General features: G+C 66.1%; 3 protein-coding genes across 3 annotated transcripts; 1 reads left to right on the top strand and 2 right to left on the bottom strand.

Moving 5' to 3' along the window:
• Window positions 1-1,055: 1,055 nt before the first annotated feature.
• On the bottom strand, window positions 1,056-4,688 carry LOC309416189 (nuclear envelope integral membrane protein 1-like; the record flags this gene model as incomplete). Its single annotated transcript, XM_082015762.1, has 9 exons — window positions 1,056-1,248; window positions 1,512-1,685; window positions 2,029-2,254; window positions 2,507-2,621; window positions 2,839-2,932; window positions 3,102-3,174; window positions 3,467-3,677; window positions 3,772-3,893; window positions 4,616-4,688. The coding sequence occupies 9 exons, from the start codon at window positions 4,686-4,688 to the stop codon at window positions 1,056-1,058; spliced, it is 1,281 nt and encodes a 426-aa protein (XP_081871888.1).
• A 1,620-nt stretch (window positions 4,689-6,308) lies between these two features.
• LOC309416187 (NGFI-A-binding protein 2-like) lies at window positions 6,309-10,342 on the top strand (the record flags this gene model as incomplete). The annotated part of the gene is made up of 7 exons (XM_082015761.1): window positions 6,309-6,367; window positions 7,609-8,413; window positions 8,684-8,817; window positions 9,366-9,417; window positions 9,700-9,832; window positions 9,931-10,131; window positions 10,248-10,342. Exons 2-7 carry the CDS (start codon window positions 7,616-7,618, stop codon window positions 10,340-10,342), a joined length of 1,413 nt encoding a protein of 470 aa, XP_081871887.1. The 5' UTR covers window positions 6,309-6,367; window positions 7,609-7,615.
• A 1,599-nt stretch (window positions 10,343-11,941) lies between these two features.
• On the bottom strand, window positions 11,942-17,924 carry LOC309416186 (signal transducer and transcription activator 6-like; the record flags this gene model as incomplete). Its single annotated transcript, XM_082015760.1, has 19 exons — window positions 16,893-17,924; window positions 16,689-16,806; window positions 16,498-16,559; window positions 16,158-16,306; window positions 15,876-16,007; window positions 15,576-15,764; window positions 15,409-15,496; window positions 15,101-15,223; window positions 14,843-14,935; window positions 14,454-14,660; window positions 14,283-14,377; window positions 14,024-14,160; window positions 13,760-13,906; window positions 13,472-13,541; window positions 13,019-13,144; window positions 12,793-12,897; window positions 12,615-12,701; window positions 12,205-12,351; window positions 11,942-12,134 (listed from the first exon to the last, which is right to left on the bottom strand). The coding sequence occupies exons 1-19, from the start codon at window positions 16,995-16,997 to the stop codon at window positions 11,942-11,944; spliced, it is 2,373 nt and encodes a 790-aa protein (XP_081871886.1). The 5' UTR covers window positions 16,998-17,924.
• Window positions 17,925-18,117: the final 193 nt, after the last annotated feature.

Raw genomic sequence — 18,117 nt, 5'->3', positions numbered from 1 at the left:
GAAGCACACCAACACTCATCCTCAGCCCAGGAAGCACCTGGCAGACAGAAGCACAGCAAGAGGGAGACTGAGCATGGCCACTGCTGTGCAGCAGCAACCAGGGAGAGCAGGCTGCACATGCAGGGCACAGAGCAGACCAGCGGTGCCTTCTGAGCTCTGTGACATGCACACGGAGGGGGCAGCCAAGCCACATCTCCACCAAGGAGGCACTGGGGTTTTTGGTATCGCCACAGGATTTAAGCCAAGGCAGTCACAGCCCAACCAGCTGGAGCCCTCTGGCATCTTTGGTAACAGCAGGAGCAGCAGGTCACCTGCTGCCCACTCCCCCACCACAGCAGCCTGGCAGCAGGCAGATGCTGAGCATGCAGGTACCGGTGGGACAGGTCCAAAGTTCCTCTCACACACGTCACCCTCACAGGCACTTGCACGCAAGACAGACCTTTCACTCCATCCCCACCCTGGCAGGCAGAGAGGCTCCTGGCAGAGCCAGGGTGCCTGGCAGCCCAGAGGCAGTGGGGTGGGGAAGAGGGGCTCCCATCTGCTAGCCACAGCAGCTGTGGTGAGGGACAGGGCTCAGGGCACTCGCAGGAGCCAGATCAGTGCCCAGGCCTGGGAAGGTCCCTGCCCCTACAATTCACGCACTGGGAGCTCAGAAGCACCGACACCAGAAGCCAGGGTGGCTCCAGTACACCTTCAGACAGGACCAGGGTCCCACATCTTGTCAGCAGTGCAGACCTCACCTCCCTGAGGTCCCCAGCCAGGACCAGCTCACTGCATCTCCCCTGCCAGCACCCAGGGCTGTGCTGAAAAAAAGCTTTCGTGCCTTCGCCTGGCAGGAGCTGCCTGGGGAAGATGAGGCTGTCGGTCCCCCTTGTCCTCCACCAGGTTCTGCTGCAGAGTTCATGGCAGCCCGGCTCGGGGTGGGATCAGTGGTGCTGGGAGCAGACACACCAGCTCTCCCTGGTAAACAGGTCTCTCTGCTCAGCAGGCATCAGGGCAGTGGGGAAGCAGCAGCGGTTCTGCCCCTCGCCTCTGTGGGTCCGAGGCAGCTGGCCTCAATCAGCATCCAGGTGGTTCTGGGACAGGGAGTAACTCGTGTGATTCCTGCCAAAGGAGTCATCTTCCTCCTCTTCCTCCTCCTCAAAGAGCTGGTTCTCAAGGAAGATGCCACCCAGGCCATACTCCCGTTCGTGGACAGAGACCTCGTTGCAGGTGACGTGACAGGCGCCACCCACAAAGTCAGCAAACCTGGGAAGAAGCCACAAAGAAGCATGTTGTATGCGCATGCCTGGCGGCCTCCTGTGAGGCCCTGGCGCACAAGGAGCTGGGGCGAAGTGTTTCAGTGCTGGGACCAGGCGTTATCTGTCCCTCCCCTGTGGCACACCCTGCTTCCGCACACCATGGGCCTTCTGTGCCTCTATCTCTAAAGCCAGAGGTGACAGCACAGAGTGACTCCAGGCTTGCAGAAGCACACAGAGACACAGGGGGAGCACACTGCCAGGGAACATTACCTCTTGGGAGACTGGATGCGGGAAACTGCAGTCCAGGCAGAGAAATCTGGGCTTCTGCAGCAGTTTCGAAGCTCCTCGAGGGCCTTGCGCGTCTCCACCTCACCCTGGATCCGGTACTCCTCCTCTGTCAGCAGGCGAGGGGGGCTTGGCCCGAGCCTGGCACTCTGCACTCTCCTGCCAGCAGAGCAGCACCAGTCACTGCCCAGCCAGCCAGGGCAGGACCCTTAGCACAGGCCCAGATCCCAGCACAGCTGGGTCAGAGCTGGCAGTGGGAGGAGCGGAGTACATCCCTCTGGCCTCCGCAACTTGTTCCCCAGGGAGGCTCCCAGCCACAAGGAGGAGCAGGGCACTCTCCTGCACCAGGGGAAAAAAGGGACCCAACCCTCCCAGTATACCCACCCAAGCCCCAAACCCCAACGAAAATGCCATGGTTCTGCAACAGACTCCATCTAGCAGTTCACCCAGGCCTGACAAGAGCGAGGAATAGGGAGCAAGCAGAGGTGCTTGTAGTCCTCACCTGTAGGCAGCGAAGGCCCACTGCATGGGGTAGACCAGGTTCTTGGTGCAGATGGCGATGACCACCAAGGCCGAGGCAATGGGATGGATCTGGATGCCTGAGTACATCAGCAACAGGCCTAGGAGCTGCAGGGCCCAGGAGAGGAGGTTGATGCTGCGCTCGTTCTCCAGTGGACCATACCTGTAGCACACGCCGAAGCTCACGAAGCCCACGAGCAGCAAGTAGCCTGCAGGAGAGCAGAGAGATCAGGCAGGCACGAACCGGCAGGCCCAGCCTGGCTGACAGGAGCTGGCTGAGCAGCATCTGCCAGGGCTGCAGTTAAACCCGACCCTGGAACCTGTCTCTCTCAGGAGCACGAGGGCAGCGTCTGCAGCCATGAGGCAGACAGGAAGCCTCAGCATTTTCTACTAGCATGTTGCAGCTCCAGTAGAAGACACACAGACTGGTGAACAGACAAGCCCGAAGGGCTCACACTTACCTAGGAGGTACTGCCAGTAGGACTTGCAGATCTCCCGTAGGTTCTTGAAGATCAGCTGAAGCAGGTACAGAGAAAAGGACCAGCCTCCTACCAGCAGGAGGTAAACAGGACTTTTCTAGGGGAGGAGATGGGAAATTCAAGACAGGCAGTGGGGCAGCGGGCAGCCACGGCTACCTCCACCCAGCTGCCAAGCCTTGCACCATGCAAAGCCAGACCCACAACCCAGCACCCCAAAGGCCACATAACTCCAGCACTCTCACCAGAACAACTGTACAGGTGTAGAAAGGGCTACTGCTGCAAGGTCTTTCGCCCCGAGACAGCCTCACACTCACCTTAGGCATGACCTTGGACATCATGTAGACAAGGATGAGTAGCGAGGCCAGCAAACCAAAACTAATCCCAGCTGAATAGTAGAAGAGCTGGCTCCTGCAGAGATCACACACATGCACAAGGTATTTTACAGCTCATGGATGCCTGTGCACAAACACACTCACTGGGAGCAACCCCACAAGAGACTGCAGGCTGCAGAGCTAGCCGGGTACTGCCCACCCAACCCTTCTTGTCCCCAGCTCATGGGCAAAAGGAGGCGACTCACCTGCTCAGCATGTCCCCACAGAAGAACAACAACAGGCCCAGGAAGAAAACCAGGAACAGCTTAGGGTCAAAGCCTGGAAAGACACCGAGTCCAGGTTGAGAGGAACCCTGGCACAGTGCCCTCTGGGTTGAGCTCCCACATGGTCACAAGGACAGGGAAGAGGCAGCGTCCCAGGCAAACCTCCAGCAAGTGCCCTAAACCCTCCCTTGGATGAAGGCATCCTTCCATCTGCAGGCCCATGTTCCTTCCCAAGGGAGGACCAGCCCTGCTGGCCCTCACACCATGTCCTCATTGGCCCCTCAAGGGCATCAGCACAGCCAGACCCACCTCCCACCCCAGGAGCCCCCACCGCAGAGGAGACGTACGTCGGAAGAGGACAATGCAGTATGTGGTACCGGCCTCCAGCAGCTCAACCTTCAGGCAGGTTTTGTTGCTGTAGAGATCCACATCGATGCTGGTGTCATTCAGCTTCTCCTTCAGGAAGGAGAAAACAACGTTCCACATGTTGAACTCCTCCAGCTCCTCCTCACTGTCCACCTGGGTGACTCGGATCATCTGGCTGCTGTTGACCCGGATCTGTGCAGGGGAAGGAAGCAAACAGGGGCATGGCCACAGCTGTCAGAAGGGCTCAGCCCAGCTAGGCCTGGGAAGACCCACCTTCTCCTCTCACCTGCGTTCTGGTCCATATGTCGTGCCATTGCGGGATGCGCGTGTTGGTGTAGCAGAAACGGTGAGAAGCCGAGTGATGGTATGCTCGGCCCTCTTGGAGTGGGATGACTGACTCCCTGGCATCTGTGCAACACAAAGCAGAAAAAAGAGATTCAGCAACACGGACCAAACATGAGGCCCCTGTTCTGCTTCACCCACCAAAACACACACATCCACTTTCCCCTCCTGGAGTTCCCCCAGATAAGGATACTCTGGGTGGATAAAAGTAAAAGTTGTTCCGCTGTTTTTCTCAGAATATGCTGTCTGGTCCTTTTCTAGGATAACTCCATTCCTGCAACTGTCAGAAATGGCACAGACACACCTCCCACTCCCGTTTCCAGCTTCAGTCCTCGTTCTGGAGCCGTCGCCGTGCCAGGGAAAACTAAATACCAGTGTGCCTCCTGCACAAACTCGCTCCCGAGGGGAATGAGGCTCCCGAATCCCGCAGAGGGCCCAACCAGGCCGTCAGACCAGGACGGTGAGGCGCTGAATGCCCAGTCCCTCCAGTATGCTCTGCCACAGCACCAGGCCGCACCTTCAGGCCTCGGGGAGCGCTCTGCAAGCCGGCGGGCCGTGCTCCGGGGCTCCCTGGGGGCACAGCGTGTTCCCCCGGCCGCCGGGGCCCGGCTAGGTCAGCGTCACCACGTCCAGCCCGCTGCCCAGCTGCGCCCACAGCCCTTGGGCTAGGGGGACTGCTCCGCCGCCCTGGGAACGGCGCGGGCGGCGGCAGCGTCCCGGGCCGGAGCCCGAGCCCCCGCGAGACGTGACGCCCCCGTCCCGCCGGATGACGTCGCCGCCCCACGCACCTGCGGCCCACAGCGGCGGCAGCAGGAGCAGCAGCACCAGCGCCAGGAGCCACCGCCCCGGAGCCGGTTTCATCCCTCCCGCCGCGGCCGCACCGCCGACTTCCGCTTCCGCCGCCACCGCCGCCCGCCTGGCAACGGCCGCCGACGGCCAGGCAGCAGCCAACGAGAGCGGGGGGCCTCGCGTGGCGTCATCGCCGAGTGATGGCTGAGCCGACCTATCGAAAGGCCGCTACGGCCTCGCCCGCGTCCCCCCATTGCCTGCCGCACTGACTGACAGAGCCTGCAGCCTATCACCGTAGCGTGGGCAGGAACAAGCTATGGTCCCGCCCTCGGTCACCTGACCAACAAGAGCGCCATTCAATTCAGAGGCACGCCCAACCCATAGCAACCGCGAGCTCCGCCTTAGTAACGGCTCTGACAGGCACGCCCCTTAGCATATCAGAGCACAGGTCCGGCCCGCCACGCCCTCCCGCCCCCTCTCGAATCCCACCTGATTGACAAGCGCCCCCTCCTATTAGAAGCGGTCTCACGTTGTTTTTGTGACAGTGTCATGTGTGCGGGAGACGCAGATCCCGCCCCCTCAGCTCCCCACAGCTGTCCCGCTCCCGTGGCCTCGGGGGCAGCCCGGCCCTGTCGTGCCGCGCTGGGGCCTGGGCGGGACAAGGCGCCTTTCTCCGGCCGGGCCGCAGAGCCTCGCCTGCCCTGGCTGGGGACGGACGGGCCCCCGGGGGGAGCGGGGCCGGGGCGACCCCCGGCAGCGGCGGGAATGCAGCATCCCACGGGCGAAGGGTCGGCTCGGCGAGGTCGGCCCCGCACACGATGCCCCAGTTCTCCCCGGTGCAGGGTGCGTCCCTTCCCCCGGCGCGGGGGGCAGCGGGGCGCCCCGAGGAGGGGGGTGCCCCCCGCCGCGTGGGTCCCTCCCCGGCGGGCGCCAGGACGCCGGGTGCGCCGGCCGCCCGTGGGCGGGGAGCGGACTCGGGCGGCCCCCCCGCCCCCCTCCTGGGCCGTGGGCGGTGGAGCCGGGAAGCGGCGGGGCCGTGGGCGGAGGATGTGCGTCAGCCGGGGGCAGCGCCGGGCCTGGGAACGGCCCTGCCGCGCCGGACGCCTGGTCGCGGGGGGCGTGGGAGGGGGGCGGCCGGCCGGAGGCGGGTGAGTCGAGGAGCGACGGGGCCGGACTCCCGCATCCGGGAATGCGGCCGTGGGAGAGCCCCGGTTGCCCCCCCTCCAGCTCCGGAGACGGGCCCCGGGCCCTGCCACGGCCCCGCCATGGCCCCCCCGGGCAGGAGCGCGCGGGGGCGGCTGGACCCACGCCAGGCGCCCGGCCGCGCCAGCCGCGCCATAAATAGCGCCGATCCACGCAGGGCCGGAGACGGGGTGGGGGCCGTGACCCTCCCGCGGAGTCCGGGGTGCTGCTTGGCGGGGCTCCCGCTGCGGGCCAGGGGCTTCAGTGTCGTCCCCCCCTCCTGAGAAACCTCCTTCCACTCCCCATCTCTCTGCTCTGGGGCAAGGCCTGCACGGTAGCGGTGTTCACCCTGAAGCTTATCGATGGCAGCCTGCATCTGCCGGTGACCGGGGGGCTGAGGCACAAAGTGCCAGCCCTCCGCAGAGGGCTCTGGCACCCCGGCACCGGGCGGGGGGTCCCGGGACAGCGCTGGGGTAACGAGGCAGCAGTGCCCAGGAGCGCTGCCGCGCCTCGCCGAATTCCTACAGGAACCGGAGATGCTGCGAGCGGAGCCCGCGGGATCGTAGCCGGCGGGGTCGAGGGTCCCGCGGGCACGGCCGTGGGTGCCGCCGGCCCAGGGCTGGGTGCCCCCGCGAGCACCGGCCCCCGAGCACCGGCCCCCGGGCACCTGCGGGCCAGCCCAGGTCCGGGGGCCGCGCTGGCGGTGGGATCCCCCGACCCGTGTCCCGTCCGCCCGGAGCCGCCTCCGGGGGGTCCTGCCTCCCCCCACGAACTCCCAGTGACCTCGTGTGCCCGCCTCGGTCCCCCGCGCCCCCCGCCCGGGACGCCGGTCCGGTTTCCTGCTGCCCCCCCCCCCCCGCGGCAGAGGCTGCTCGGGCTGCGGGACCCCCAGTGCCGCCGTGCAGGGCGCCGGTCCCCGCTGCCCCCCGTGCTCCCGATGCCGCTGTGCCTCCCTCCCGGGGGGGCCGTACCCCCGCCTCCGCCCGCAGCCCCCCCGCCGCGGCCGCCCACGCCGCGCTCGGCGGGGGCGGCAGCCGCGGGATCCGCCCCCGGGGCCTCCCACGCCGCGGCGCAGCCGGGGCCGCTGCTATTTCACGGTACCGCCCGTGTGGGCGGCGCGCAGAAGCGGCGCGGCGCGACGGAGCGAGCGCGCCCGGCCCGGCCGCGGGACCCCGAGCCCCGGGACCCCCGGCCCTAGTGCCCCGCCCGCCGCGGAGCGCCGTCCCCGGAGCCCCCCACCGCCCCCCGGGCGCCCGGCGGCCGCGCACGGGGCGGGCGTAGCTGCCGGAGGCGGCTCCAGCCGGCGGTGAGCGACTGGCGGGCGGCGGGAGGGGACGGGGGGTCCGGCGGGACCGCGGGGGGACGGGGCACCGGCTGGGTCCGGGGCACCGGAGGGCATGGAGCAGGGCGGGGGACCCAGGGGCGGATGGCCCCGGCGGGACCGGGACACCGGCACATCACCAGCCCCGCGCCGTCGGGGATGGGGAGGGCTGGGGCAGCCCCTGGCGCGTGTCCGGCCCCACGCGGGGGCGCTGGGGGGTGCTGGGTACGGCCCCGGCAGGGCGCGGGGGGGCCCCGTTCGCGTCTGCACCGTGTCCGAGGGAGCTGCGACCGTGGGGTCCATCCCAGCTGGGGGAGCATGTGTAGGCCTGGGCGCCCCATGGGGTTTGGGGACCCTGAAACACCACATGTCCCCCCGTCCCCCCGGGGTGCTCCCCCTCCACCCTTGTATGCCGGGACAAAGAGTGGGGAGGGGGCTTCTCCTGCGTGTATGTCCGTCTGTCCCCCTGTAACACCCTCTGTCCCGCAGGCTCGCCATGGCCCTGCCCCGCACGCTGGGGGAGCTGCAGCTGTACCGGGTGCTGCAGCGTGCCAACCTGCTGGGCTACTACGAGACCTTCATCCAGCAAGGGGGGGACGACGTGCAGCAGCTCTGCGAGGCGGGCGAGGAGGAGTTCCTGGAGATCATGGCGCTGGTGGGCATGGCCACCAAGCCCCTGCACGTCCGCCGCCTCCAGAAGGCCCTGCGTGAGTGGGCCTCCAACCCGGGGCTCTTCAGCCAGCCTGTCTCGGCCGTGCCCGTCAGCAGCATCCCCCTCTTCAAGCTTTCTGAGGCTGGCGGGCGCAAGGCGCTCAGCAACGGACACGCCAGCCCCAGCGAGGCTGTGGGCAAGGGGGGCGGCAGCACTGGGACACCCCCAGCCTGCAGCCCCACGGAGGCAGGGGAGAAGCTGTCGCCCTCGGCGGCCCCGCCGTGGCTGGGGAGGAGCACCCCTGAGTCAGAGGGTGGTGGGGATGAGGAGTCGGGGGCTCCCCCCTTCTCTCCAGGCGGGAGTGGCACTGAGCAGCCAGCAGGCGCAGAGGTGCTGGAGCCGGAGCTGGCGCGGACGGTGGCAGAGAGTGTGGAGCGGCTGCTGCAGAGCTGCCCCCGGGGCGGCGAGGCCGAGCTGCGGGCACTGATGAAGCTCAACAAGAAGCTGGCCAAGGCTGTGGGGCACATCTTCCAGCTCGAGGATGGTGACCGGCACAAGGAGGAAGAGATCCGCCGGCACAGCGCGATCTATGGCCGCGGCGAGGCCCGGCGCCGCGAGGGCAAGCAGCTCACCCTGCACGAGGTGGGTGGCACGGCAGGGTCCGCACTCGAAGGTCCCGGGGATGTGCTGCCTTGGGGTAGGGGCCAGGGCAGCTGTGGAGGTGGAGCGGGGGGACAGGCGCTGTCCTGGGGAGGAGGTTTGGGTGGGGGCTTCAGTACGGAGAGGGTGGGAGCTGGGGTCCACTTCTGCCCAGGCAGCATCTGCCTGCCTGGAGCAGGCGCCGCCTTTGCCATGGGGTCCCGGCGAGCGCTGCCATCGCCATCCCTGCTCACTCTTCGTCTCTGCCCCCAGCTCATCATCAACGAGGCGGCCGCCCAGTTCTGCTTGCGGGACAACTCGCTGCTGCTGCGGCGTGTTGAGCTCTTCTCGCTCTCGCGGCAGGTTGCGCGGGAGAGCACCTACCTGTCCTCACTCAAGGTCACCAGGTGAGCCCAGACCTGGCAAATGCTCTCCTCACAGGCCGGGGGGGCCTGGCCGTCACCCCCTCTATGCCCCTGGGAGCTTGCGCCAACAACCCCGCGCTTCTGGATGGGGATGGGACCCTATGGCCCCAAGGTCCCCTTTCCCTCGCGTGGGCCGTTTTCTGCCTGACGTCAGAGGTGCGGGAGGTGGAGAGGATGGCTGGGATGCCAGGCAGTGGGGGCCATGCCTGGCAATGGGGGGATGCTGCTGCTGATGCCCCATCCCTTGCCTCCTTCCCCCAAAGTCCCTGCCCACCGGGTGCCGTGGCCGGGCTGCCTTTTACCTCCTCTCTCCAGCTGCTCCCCCCTTTTGCCACCCCCGGCTCCATCTGCGCCAAAGCTCCGATCTGTGCTGTGCCGCGGCACCACCCTGCCCGGGCAGCCGCCCACGCCTGCCGCCATGGCTGGCGCTGCCCGCAGCGTGGCAGGAGGCCGGGCGGGCATGCATGTCGTGGGGCCTCTGCACGGCCGCCTCCGCGCCTGACGCAGCCCCTTCTCCTCCCCCCGCGCAGGGCACACCCCGAGGAGAGCGGAGCCACCGTGGCCAAGCGGCTCAAGCAGGAGGTGGGTATGCACCCAGTGGTGCGGGCGGTGCACACCCACGTGCACGGGGGTGCAGGTGTGCACGCCTGCGAGCGTGGGCAGGGGCACCTGCGGGTGGGATGGTGCAGCTTGCCCAGGGCTGTCCATGCTGGCTTGGGCAGGCAGCGAGGGGCTCCAGGGCAGCGGCCGCGGGGCTGGTGCTGCGTGTGCAGCCGTAGGCATCCTGGGGCAGGTGGCACAGAGCCCTCCGGCAGGATGGGGCCCGTCCATGGTGCCCTGTGCTCACCTGCGCGCTCCTGGCAGGCGGGAGAGCAGAGCCGACCTGAGCTGCTGCCGCTGCCGGTGGGGCCGGAGCCCCCCGGGGCCGCGTACCGAGCCAGCCTGGAGGAGGATGCAGCCAGCCTCTCTGGGGAGAGCCTTGATGGCCACTTGCAGGGTAAGTGGGGGCCCCTTCCCCTCCCTTCCCTTCCTGTGGGCAGGCAGTGGCCGGCCCCTGCTAGCCCCTCGCACTAACTCTCGCCTTTCTCTCCGCAGCGGTGGGGGCCTGTCCCCGACTGACACCGCCGCCTGGCGCGGCCCCCGACGTGCCCCTTGGCCTCCCCCACCACGGGCTCTGGAGTCGCCACATTCTCCAGCAGACGCTGATGGATGAGGGGCTGCGCCTGGCCCGGCTGGTCTCGCATGAGCGTGTGGGGCGGCTCAGCCCCTGCCTGCCGGGGAAGCCCCCAGGACCAGGTGAGCCCCTGCGGGGCCAGGGTGGGGTTTGCCGTGGCCAGGAGGGTCCAGATGGTCTGGCTACCTTGCACCTATAGAAGCGTTGCCCTGACGCCATCTCCCCCCTCTCCCCACAGAGTTCGAGGATGGGCTGGCAGAACGGGGTCCTCCAGCCCCCCCGGAGCCACCCCGCAGCACCATCAAGGTGGAGCAGGAGACCAGCCGACAGTGAGGCCCCTGCAGCCCCTCCCCCCCCATTAACGAAGCAATAACATGCTGGGGAATGGGTGCTGGCGACGCGGCGGCGGTGCTCCAGGCGTGGGGAACCAGGGAGGGCTTGGCCACAGGCCCCCCAGGGCCCCATCCCCCCCTGCACCGATGCTCTGGTTACCTCAGCTGCAGTGGGATGCGCCTACCCCGCAGCAGCAATACCCTCATCCCCACCAGGCTCGGGGCCCCTGCAGCCCCCCCCGGGCTGGGAAGCCCTCCATGGACTCAAGCCTGCTGTACAGACCCTCCTGCCCGCACCAGGCTGCCTGGCCCCGCCATCAGCTCGCCCCTCGCGCTGCCCGTGTCCCCCAGGCCGCTTCGGGCAGGCAAGCTGCATCCCCCAGCCCCGTCACCGTGCAGGGACAGGCTCTTCGCCACTGGCACACGAGCCGCGTGCAGTGCCGCGTGCTCCCACGTCAGCGCCGCCACCCACGCTGGGCACACGGTGCCAGAGCGCACAGCCCCGCGCACACCCCCGCAGCGCCCACGCTCCAGCCGCCAGCCCCCCTCCCCACAGCACGCAAGCGTGAGCACAGCGTGCACAAGCATTGCAACACCCCCACCCCCCCCCCCCGGCAGCAGCACCATGTTTCCCGCGTGCAGCGTTTTGGCTGTAAATACCCCCGCAGCAACCACAGCTGAGCACCAGCGCACACCCCGCACGCACACCCCCAGCACCCCGCGCCCCCCCATTACCTGCGTGTGCTGCCATGCGTGGTCCCTGTGCCACAGGGTATCATACATGCCGTGGGATGTCACACGCATGTACCCCCTCCCAGCACAAAGCAGGCGGCATTTGACCGGCGCTGGGGCGGTGCTGCCCCCCCCCCCCCGGCCCCTTGGGGTCCCTCCTGCCCCCTGTTTCTGCGAGCCATGCCCAGCCCCGGGGTCCCCCACCCCCTTAGGACTAGTGTGGTGTCTTTTTAGAGCATTAGCAACTCTTCCTTTGTAACGTGTACAGTAGATTATTTATTTTGTTATTTTGGAATAAAACTTTATTTTATGGCTTATCTCCTGCCCCCAGGCTCCCGCCCCCAGCCGCAGCCCCACGCCAGGCTGGGGGCGCAGCTCACAACCCCCAAAGCAAGTGCTGACCGTGGGGGGGTGCGCGAGGGGGCCGGCCCCGTCCCCAGGCCAGCGCAGGGGGGCCCAGGGGCTCGCGGCCCGCGCAGGGCAGGGCCCCGCCACGCACCAGGCTGGCCCCTCCGCCCCAGCGCGTTCCCCGCTGCCGCCTCCCGCCCCCGCGGCTGACTCATGCCGGTGGCGTGGGCTGCGGGCACCGCGTGCGGCTGCGGGCACCCCCGCGCCCCCTCGGCCGCCGCCTCCCGGGCCCGCGGACCCCAGCGACGGCGGGGGCAGGCGGCGGCTCCGTACTCCGAAGTGCAGCGTATACGCAAGGGGGGGTGGCAGGGTGTTACCCAAAGTGCTTACCCCCCCCGGAAAATCCCCCCCTCCCCTGCCAGAGTTTCCACCCCAGCACAAGTCGTATCAAGTCCAGGAACCCAGGCAAGGCCGTGGGGGCGGCCAGTCCGACGTTCCCCCCGGCAGCGCCGCAGCCTCCTCACGCGTGCCCTGGCCGGACGCTGTCGTCCCACCGAGACTCCCCCAGGCCCCAGCAAGAGGCACCGGGGCCGGGGTAGCCGCTGCCCTGCAGGCAGGGTGTGAAGGGGGGGCACAGCGCAGGGGGCTCCAGGGACATCTGCAGGAAGTGGTCGAAGTCCGAGTCGGGGGGCAGGTCCATGCTGGGCAGCATCCTGGGGAGAGAAGCGGCAGGGTGACTCAGGGCAGCCCCCGCCGGCCCCCCGGCTGACACCCCATGCTTACCACCTTGGGGAGCTCTGCAGCGGTGGGTCCACCATTGATCTGAACGGGGGCAGCTCATGCATCTCCTCATCCCGTGGCTCTGGCGAGGGGCCCCCAGGCAGCAGCTGTGAGGCCTCCCCCACCATGTACTGGTTGGGCATGAAGGGCCTGGAGGACAAGGAACGGGGGGGCTGACGTAGGCCATGGGGTACCTCCCTGGCCCCAGGGTGCTTGCCCGCCCCAAGGCACAGAGGGCAAGCACTTGCTTTGGGGGGACTGGGAGGGGTGTCCTTGTAGGGAGCACCAGTAGTGAAGAGCATGGGGCAGCTGGGGAAGGTCCCTCCAGGTCTGCCCACCCCAGGGCCGCGGCACGGTCCAGAGAAGGGGGGGCAGGGCAATGTGTCCTTCTCTGGTGGCATGCCAGGTCTTACAAGGGGTTCCTGAAGGCAGGAGGGGGGTCCTGGCAGCGGGGCAGCACTGGGTCCATGACCAGGGATGGCGAAGGCATCGGTGATGTGCTGCGGGGAGGAGCAGTAAGAGGTGGGGGAAACACCACCTAGCCATGCCTGGGGGCAGTGGGGGCCCACCCTGAACCAGCACTGCTCCTACCTGGGGAAGGAGGACCCGAGGTTGTCGGAGACCATCATGTTGATGTTGCTCTCACCCGTGGGGTAGCCTGTGGGGACAGGCTGGGGGCAGAAGGGAGCAGGGGGGCTGCAAGTGCAGACGTGGAGGGGTTAGCATCTGAGGGTGTTCTCTACCTCGGCGCCCTCCACCCCACGTGCCCGGCAGAGCGCGGGGCAGGGCACGGCTGGGCACAGAGCCAGGCACTCACCAGATGGGACTGAGCACCGACTGCAGGCTCTCCGCATGCAGCTCAGGCTGCAGCATGGGCAGGCTGAACATCTGAACCTGGGGGGCCTCGGGGGGGCCCCCTGCAGCGCTCTGGGGCTGCTGGTCCCTGCAAAAGTGCATCATCTCCATCAGCGCAGGCAGGACTCGCACACTGCAAGGTCCAGCCTCCAAAGAGGCACACGCACAAGTCAGCGCTCGCTCATGGAGAGGGCGGTGCTCTTGCGGACATGCTCTGCTGCAGGTCGGGATACCCACAGGGGATTCCTCGCTCACAAACACAGCCCCTTCTCCCATGGTCAGAAATCCCCCTGCCCAGCAGCGATGCTCAGGCTGGCCCAGTCAGGTCTGTACAAGCCCTGGCCCGGTGCAGCGTGGCCCTGCAGTGCCTGTGCACACACCACCTGCATGGCCACGGCCTCGCACGCACACCCACCTTTCGCTTTCCACCGTCATCTTGATGGCAGTGGAGACATAGCCCCGGCCGTCCTTGCCTGTCTGCTCTTCTGTTCAGGGAGGAGAAGCATCCATGAACCACCACCCCAGCACAGGGCCGTGCCATGCCAGCCCTCTTTGCCAGCACCGGCCAACCCTGCAAGCTCTGGGGCCAGAAGGACCAGATATCAAACCCCTCTTCCCTCCCAAACTTCCCCACTTCTCCCCACAGCATTGCTGGGGAGGCAGGTGTGAAGCCCAGGGCCCATCTCCACTCCCACCCACTCACTGTTGTAGTGACTGCCGAATGCCTGGTCCTTGGGGGTGTTGGGGTAGAGGTTGCGGAGCTGCCCTAGGTCACGGATGCGGTCACCGAGGGATCGGATGGACAAGTCCTTGGCAGAGAAGGGCTGGATGTTCTCCACCTGGCTGGAGCCTGAGGGCAAACACGGCACAGGGCTCCATCACCTGGACTCTATCATGCCAGACATCCCCAGGCCATGATGATGCCTCCCCTTCACAGCAGAGAGCAGCCCCTGTCCCCCCATCTCACCATCCTTGCCCCGGATGACATGAGCAATAGTGACACCCCCGATCTCTGAGTCGCTGAAGCGGAGCAGGAAGGTGCCGTCAGGCTCCATGCTCAGGAGCTTGCAGACGTACTGCTTGCTGATGAAGCCGATGATGAGCCTAGAGGGACGGACAGATGGGAGAGTGAGCCAGTGCCAGGGCAGAAGGAAGGGTGGGACCAGGACTCCTCAGGCCTGGCCCCAGAGCAGCTGTGAAAACCCGCTAGGCCCCTGGACACCTACCTGTCTGACCAGTAACTTTTCAGGCATCTCTTGGTGAGGTCGAGCACTCCATCAAACCACTGCCAGAAGGTGAATCCCCGACCAGGCAGGATCTCCTGGGGCAGAGAGAGGGTGTGAGGCTCCCCAGGGCCATGCTGGCCCCTGCCCACCCTGGCTAGCCCTCCCAGTAACCTTGTTGAACTGGGCCCAGGAGACGCTGCGGCTCTGGAAGTCCTCAAGGCTGGCGCTGTGGTCGTTAAAGATCTTCTGGGCCAGGAAGAAGTAGTGCTCCTTGAGAAGCCCCTTGGTGGTCTGCACCTCCGCCATGAACTTCAGGTTCAGTGTATCACACATCTTCTCCCAGGGCACCCGCTCAGCCACCACGAAGGGCAGCCGGTCCTGTGGCAGGGCAGGACAGCGGCTCACCCGCCGCCCTGTCCAGTCCGCTGCATCCCACCTGCGTGTCAGTGTTCCTGCTCCAGCCTGCCTGCTGTTCCCATGCCAGAGCTGGACCCAATCCCAGTGTCCCGGCAGCTCCTTCCCTCGCCCTGCAGCCTCTCCCTCCAGCTCGTGGCACTCACAATCTCGGAGAAGGCGTTATCCCACAGCACGGTTGCTTTGGCATTATTGTCCTGGTTCCCATGGACGATGACCACGATGGGCAGAGACAGGACCTGGGGGCAGAAAGCGGCCCCCCCTCAGCCCAGAGGTCACCCTGAGTGAAGTGGGGCTGGCTGCCCTGGGATCCTCCCAGCCTGGTATGGGGCTCTGCACGGAGCAGCCTGGGACAGGGCCCATGTGTCCCGCAGGGGAAGGCTCAGCAGGAGCGGGGCCGGTACCTGGAGGTGGACAGAGAAGTTGCTGGGGGTCAGGGTCACAGTGGTGCTGAACAGGACGGCACACTTCTCCTCCGTCACTGACTCTGACCCCTTCCGCTCACAGCGCTTGATCTTCTTCAGCAACTGGGGAGGGGAGAGCTGAGCGTCACCCCCAGAGAAGCACCAGCCTTGGGGCCCCCCAGCCCACTCTCCTGGATGGCTCTGCCATCAGGGCCTCAGGCAGAGGTGCCTCAGGGCCTCCCAGCACCCCAGCAGAGCCCCCAGCCTGTCCCGCAGCCCCCGTATGGCCCCTCGCTGGTGGCACTCACCACGTTCTTGAAGTTGGCACAGCAGGTCCCACTGGTGGGGTTGGTCTCCAAGGCCACCACGTTATGCATGATCTCCCCTGTGCTCTCACTGGGCAGAGGAGGGGGTCAAAGGCACGGTGGAGGCATGGCAGCCCCCTCACCCCTGTGGTGGCCATCTGGCCGCTCACCTGAGAACACTGCTGTAGGCGCTGAACGCCAGTTCCCGTGCCTGCTTCTCTGTCACCATGTCGGCCCGCACCATGTAGGGCTTGGCTGATGCCTTCAGTAGCTGGGGGCCCATCAGGAACCGGACACTCGCCTGGAACTTGGTCTGGGTCTTCAGCACCTGCGGGGGCTGCTTCTCCACCAGGAAGGAGCTGGGGACAAGAGGAGACAATGGTGCCCAGCACAACACCCCTGCCAGCTCTGCCACCAACCTCTCCAGACCAATGTTGCCCCTCTGCCACCACGGCCGCCCGGCCCGTTACCTCTTGACCAGGCTGGATAACACCTCGCTGAACCGCTCCAGGAGCCGGGGCAGCAGCTCAGCCCCCAGCTCTGTGCTCGCCGCCATCACCTGCTGGTGCAGCTGGAAGTAAACCTCGACCAGGCTCTCACATCTGCCAAGGGAACCATGGGGAAAGGGGCACCCTCAGCCAAAGCAGAGCCAGACCACCACTCTCCCAGCGATCCTCAGGCCAGTGGGCTCGGGAGCAGAGGGAGCAGGAGGGTTGCTCTGGGTCCCCCATCGCTACCCCATGCCACCTCACCTCTTCTGCAGGGGAGCTAGGTTCTCCTCAAAAAGGGCCCCGTTCCCTGCCAGCTGCTGTTGCCTCTTCCAGATTTGGATCCTCTTCAGTACCTGCTGCTTGGCTGCCTCCAGCTCTTTCATGGCCTCCAGGATCAGGGTGGGCAGCTCCTGTGGGGCAGCACCAGCCATGGGGCTCTGCACTGCGCAGTCCCCCTGGCAGAGACCCACAGCCCTACATCATCCCCCCAGGGCACCTAAACCCTCAGCCCTGCACTGCCTCCCTGCCCCACAGCTTGTTTGCCCTCTCCCCGGCAGGCAAGGCTGCCAGGTCTCCCCTGGTGCGCCAGATCCCCACTCACGCTCTCTGGGGCTTTCGCTTCTGTCTTCAGCTGCGGGTCCCGCACGTTCTGCTGCAGAGAGGCTGTGGAGGAAGGACAGCGGTGGCACGTCTGCATTGCACTGCCCGGCACCCCAGGGGGGCACGCTGCCTTTGCTGTGCCCCACGGCAGACCCACACTGAGCAGGGACCCATCGTGCCCCGGCCCCTCACCTGCGGGGCCATCCCGCAGCGCCTGGATCTCACGCACGCGGTGCTGCAGCCGCTGCAGCCCCAGGCTGAACTTCAGCTCCTCCTGCCGCCGATGGAAGCTGAGGGGCAGGTGGTGGTCCTGCGGCAGAGCAGAGCGGGGTGAGCAGGGCCCAGAGCCGGCCCCGTGCCTCGGGGTGCCCCGGGAGGAGGGCAGGGACCACGCACCCTCTTGAGCACAGCAGCCTTCTCGCCCTCCAGGATCGCTTTCAGGACAGCCACCAGCCGCAGCGGGTCCTGACGGTAGGTGTTCTGCAGGGGAGCCAAGCCCATGGTGTCAGCAGGGCAGGATGCATGCACCCCAGCCCCGGCCCCCCCTCACCCCATTCACATGTTTCGGGCCCCCTTCCCACAATGAATGGTGCTAAGTCAGACTCTGGTGTTTCATGACCCAAAGAGCAGGACAGACCATAACTTGCTGCTGTTTTGACAGAGCTAATTTCCAGCTTTAAAACCACTTTATGCTGTGCATAAAAAAAATCCCACCGAATCAACTTGAATTTAAAAAAAAAAAAAAAATCAAACCAAAGCAAATTCTCTATTTCTGCAAGCATCTCCTTGAGACCTACCAGCCTGACGCCTAGTGAAGATTCTCCCAGCTGCCCTGGCCCGGGTGGATCAATGCTTTCCACCAAAAACAGGGAGAGGAATTTCCCTGCTGGCTCTGGCTCCCTGCGCCCTGTGCCAGCTCCTCCGGCCTTTGCGCATTTCCCAAATTAGCTACTTCCCAAAAGAGCAGCAGAGCGCAATGGCGAACTGCCGGACGGCGTGCTTGACAGATTCCCGTGCTGGCTGGGAGGCAGCTCTGCGGCCGACCCCCCAGGCCCCCCGCCCTGATGCAGCACTGGCAGCCCCGGGCCAGCACGAGGGCTTTGCCAGAGCAAACCCTGCCAGCCCTGGGGTTCAGGGGACAAAAGGCCCAGGTTTGGTCTCTCCCCAGCTGCTTCCCCGGCCCTGCGTTTACACATCTTGTGAGAGAGCACCCAGCTCCCACCGCCCGTGCAGCAGTACCAACAGCCAGTGCTTCCCCTCCCCTCTGCGGAGAACAGCCCCTGCCTCCTGGTTGGGCTCGGAAGTAGCAGGGAGCTCGGGAGAAATGAGGGTTTGCTGTTACGGGATGAAGGACAGTACGAGGAGGGAACATGGGAGGGTGGCTCTTGAGCATTTTAAATTAAAAAAAGCTAAGCTGAAGCATCTGTGCATTTTCCTACAACGATTTCAAAAAGCAAGCAACAGTCTTGTTTTGGAAAGTTACCCTGTTCCCCAGAAGTCGTGACTAAAGCTGACCCCTTCCCAAATGTTGCACATTAAAAAATGTCTGTTACCAAAAAAGCGGGGCTTTCAACCAGAACGGGGCTCTGGGAGTGAGCACCACTCCGCCCTTATGCTCAGA

This window comes from Phaethon aethereus (assembly GCF_964289735.1).
Source record: "Phaethon aethereus genome assembly, contig: HAP1_SCAFFOLD_681, whole genome shotgun sequence".
NCBI classification, from domain to species: domain Eukaryota; kingdom Metazoa; phylum Chordata; class Aves; order Phaethontiformes; family Phaethontidae; genus Phaethon; species Phaethon aethereus.
This window is presented reverse-complemented; position numbering and strand designations above follow the sequence as displayed.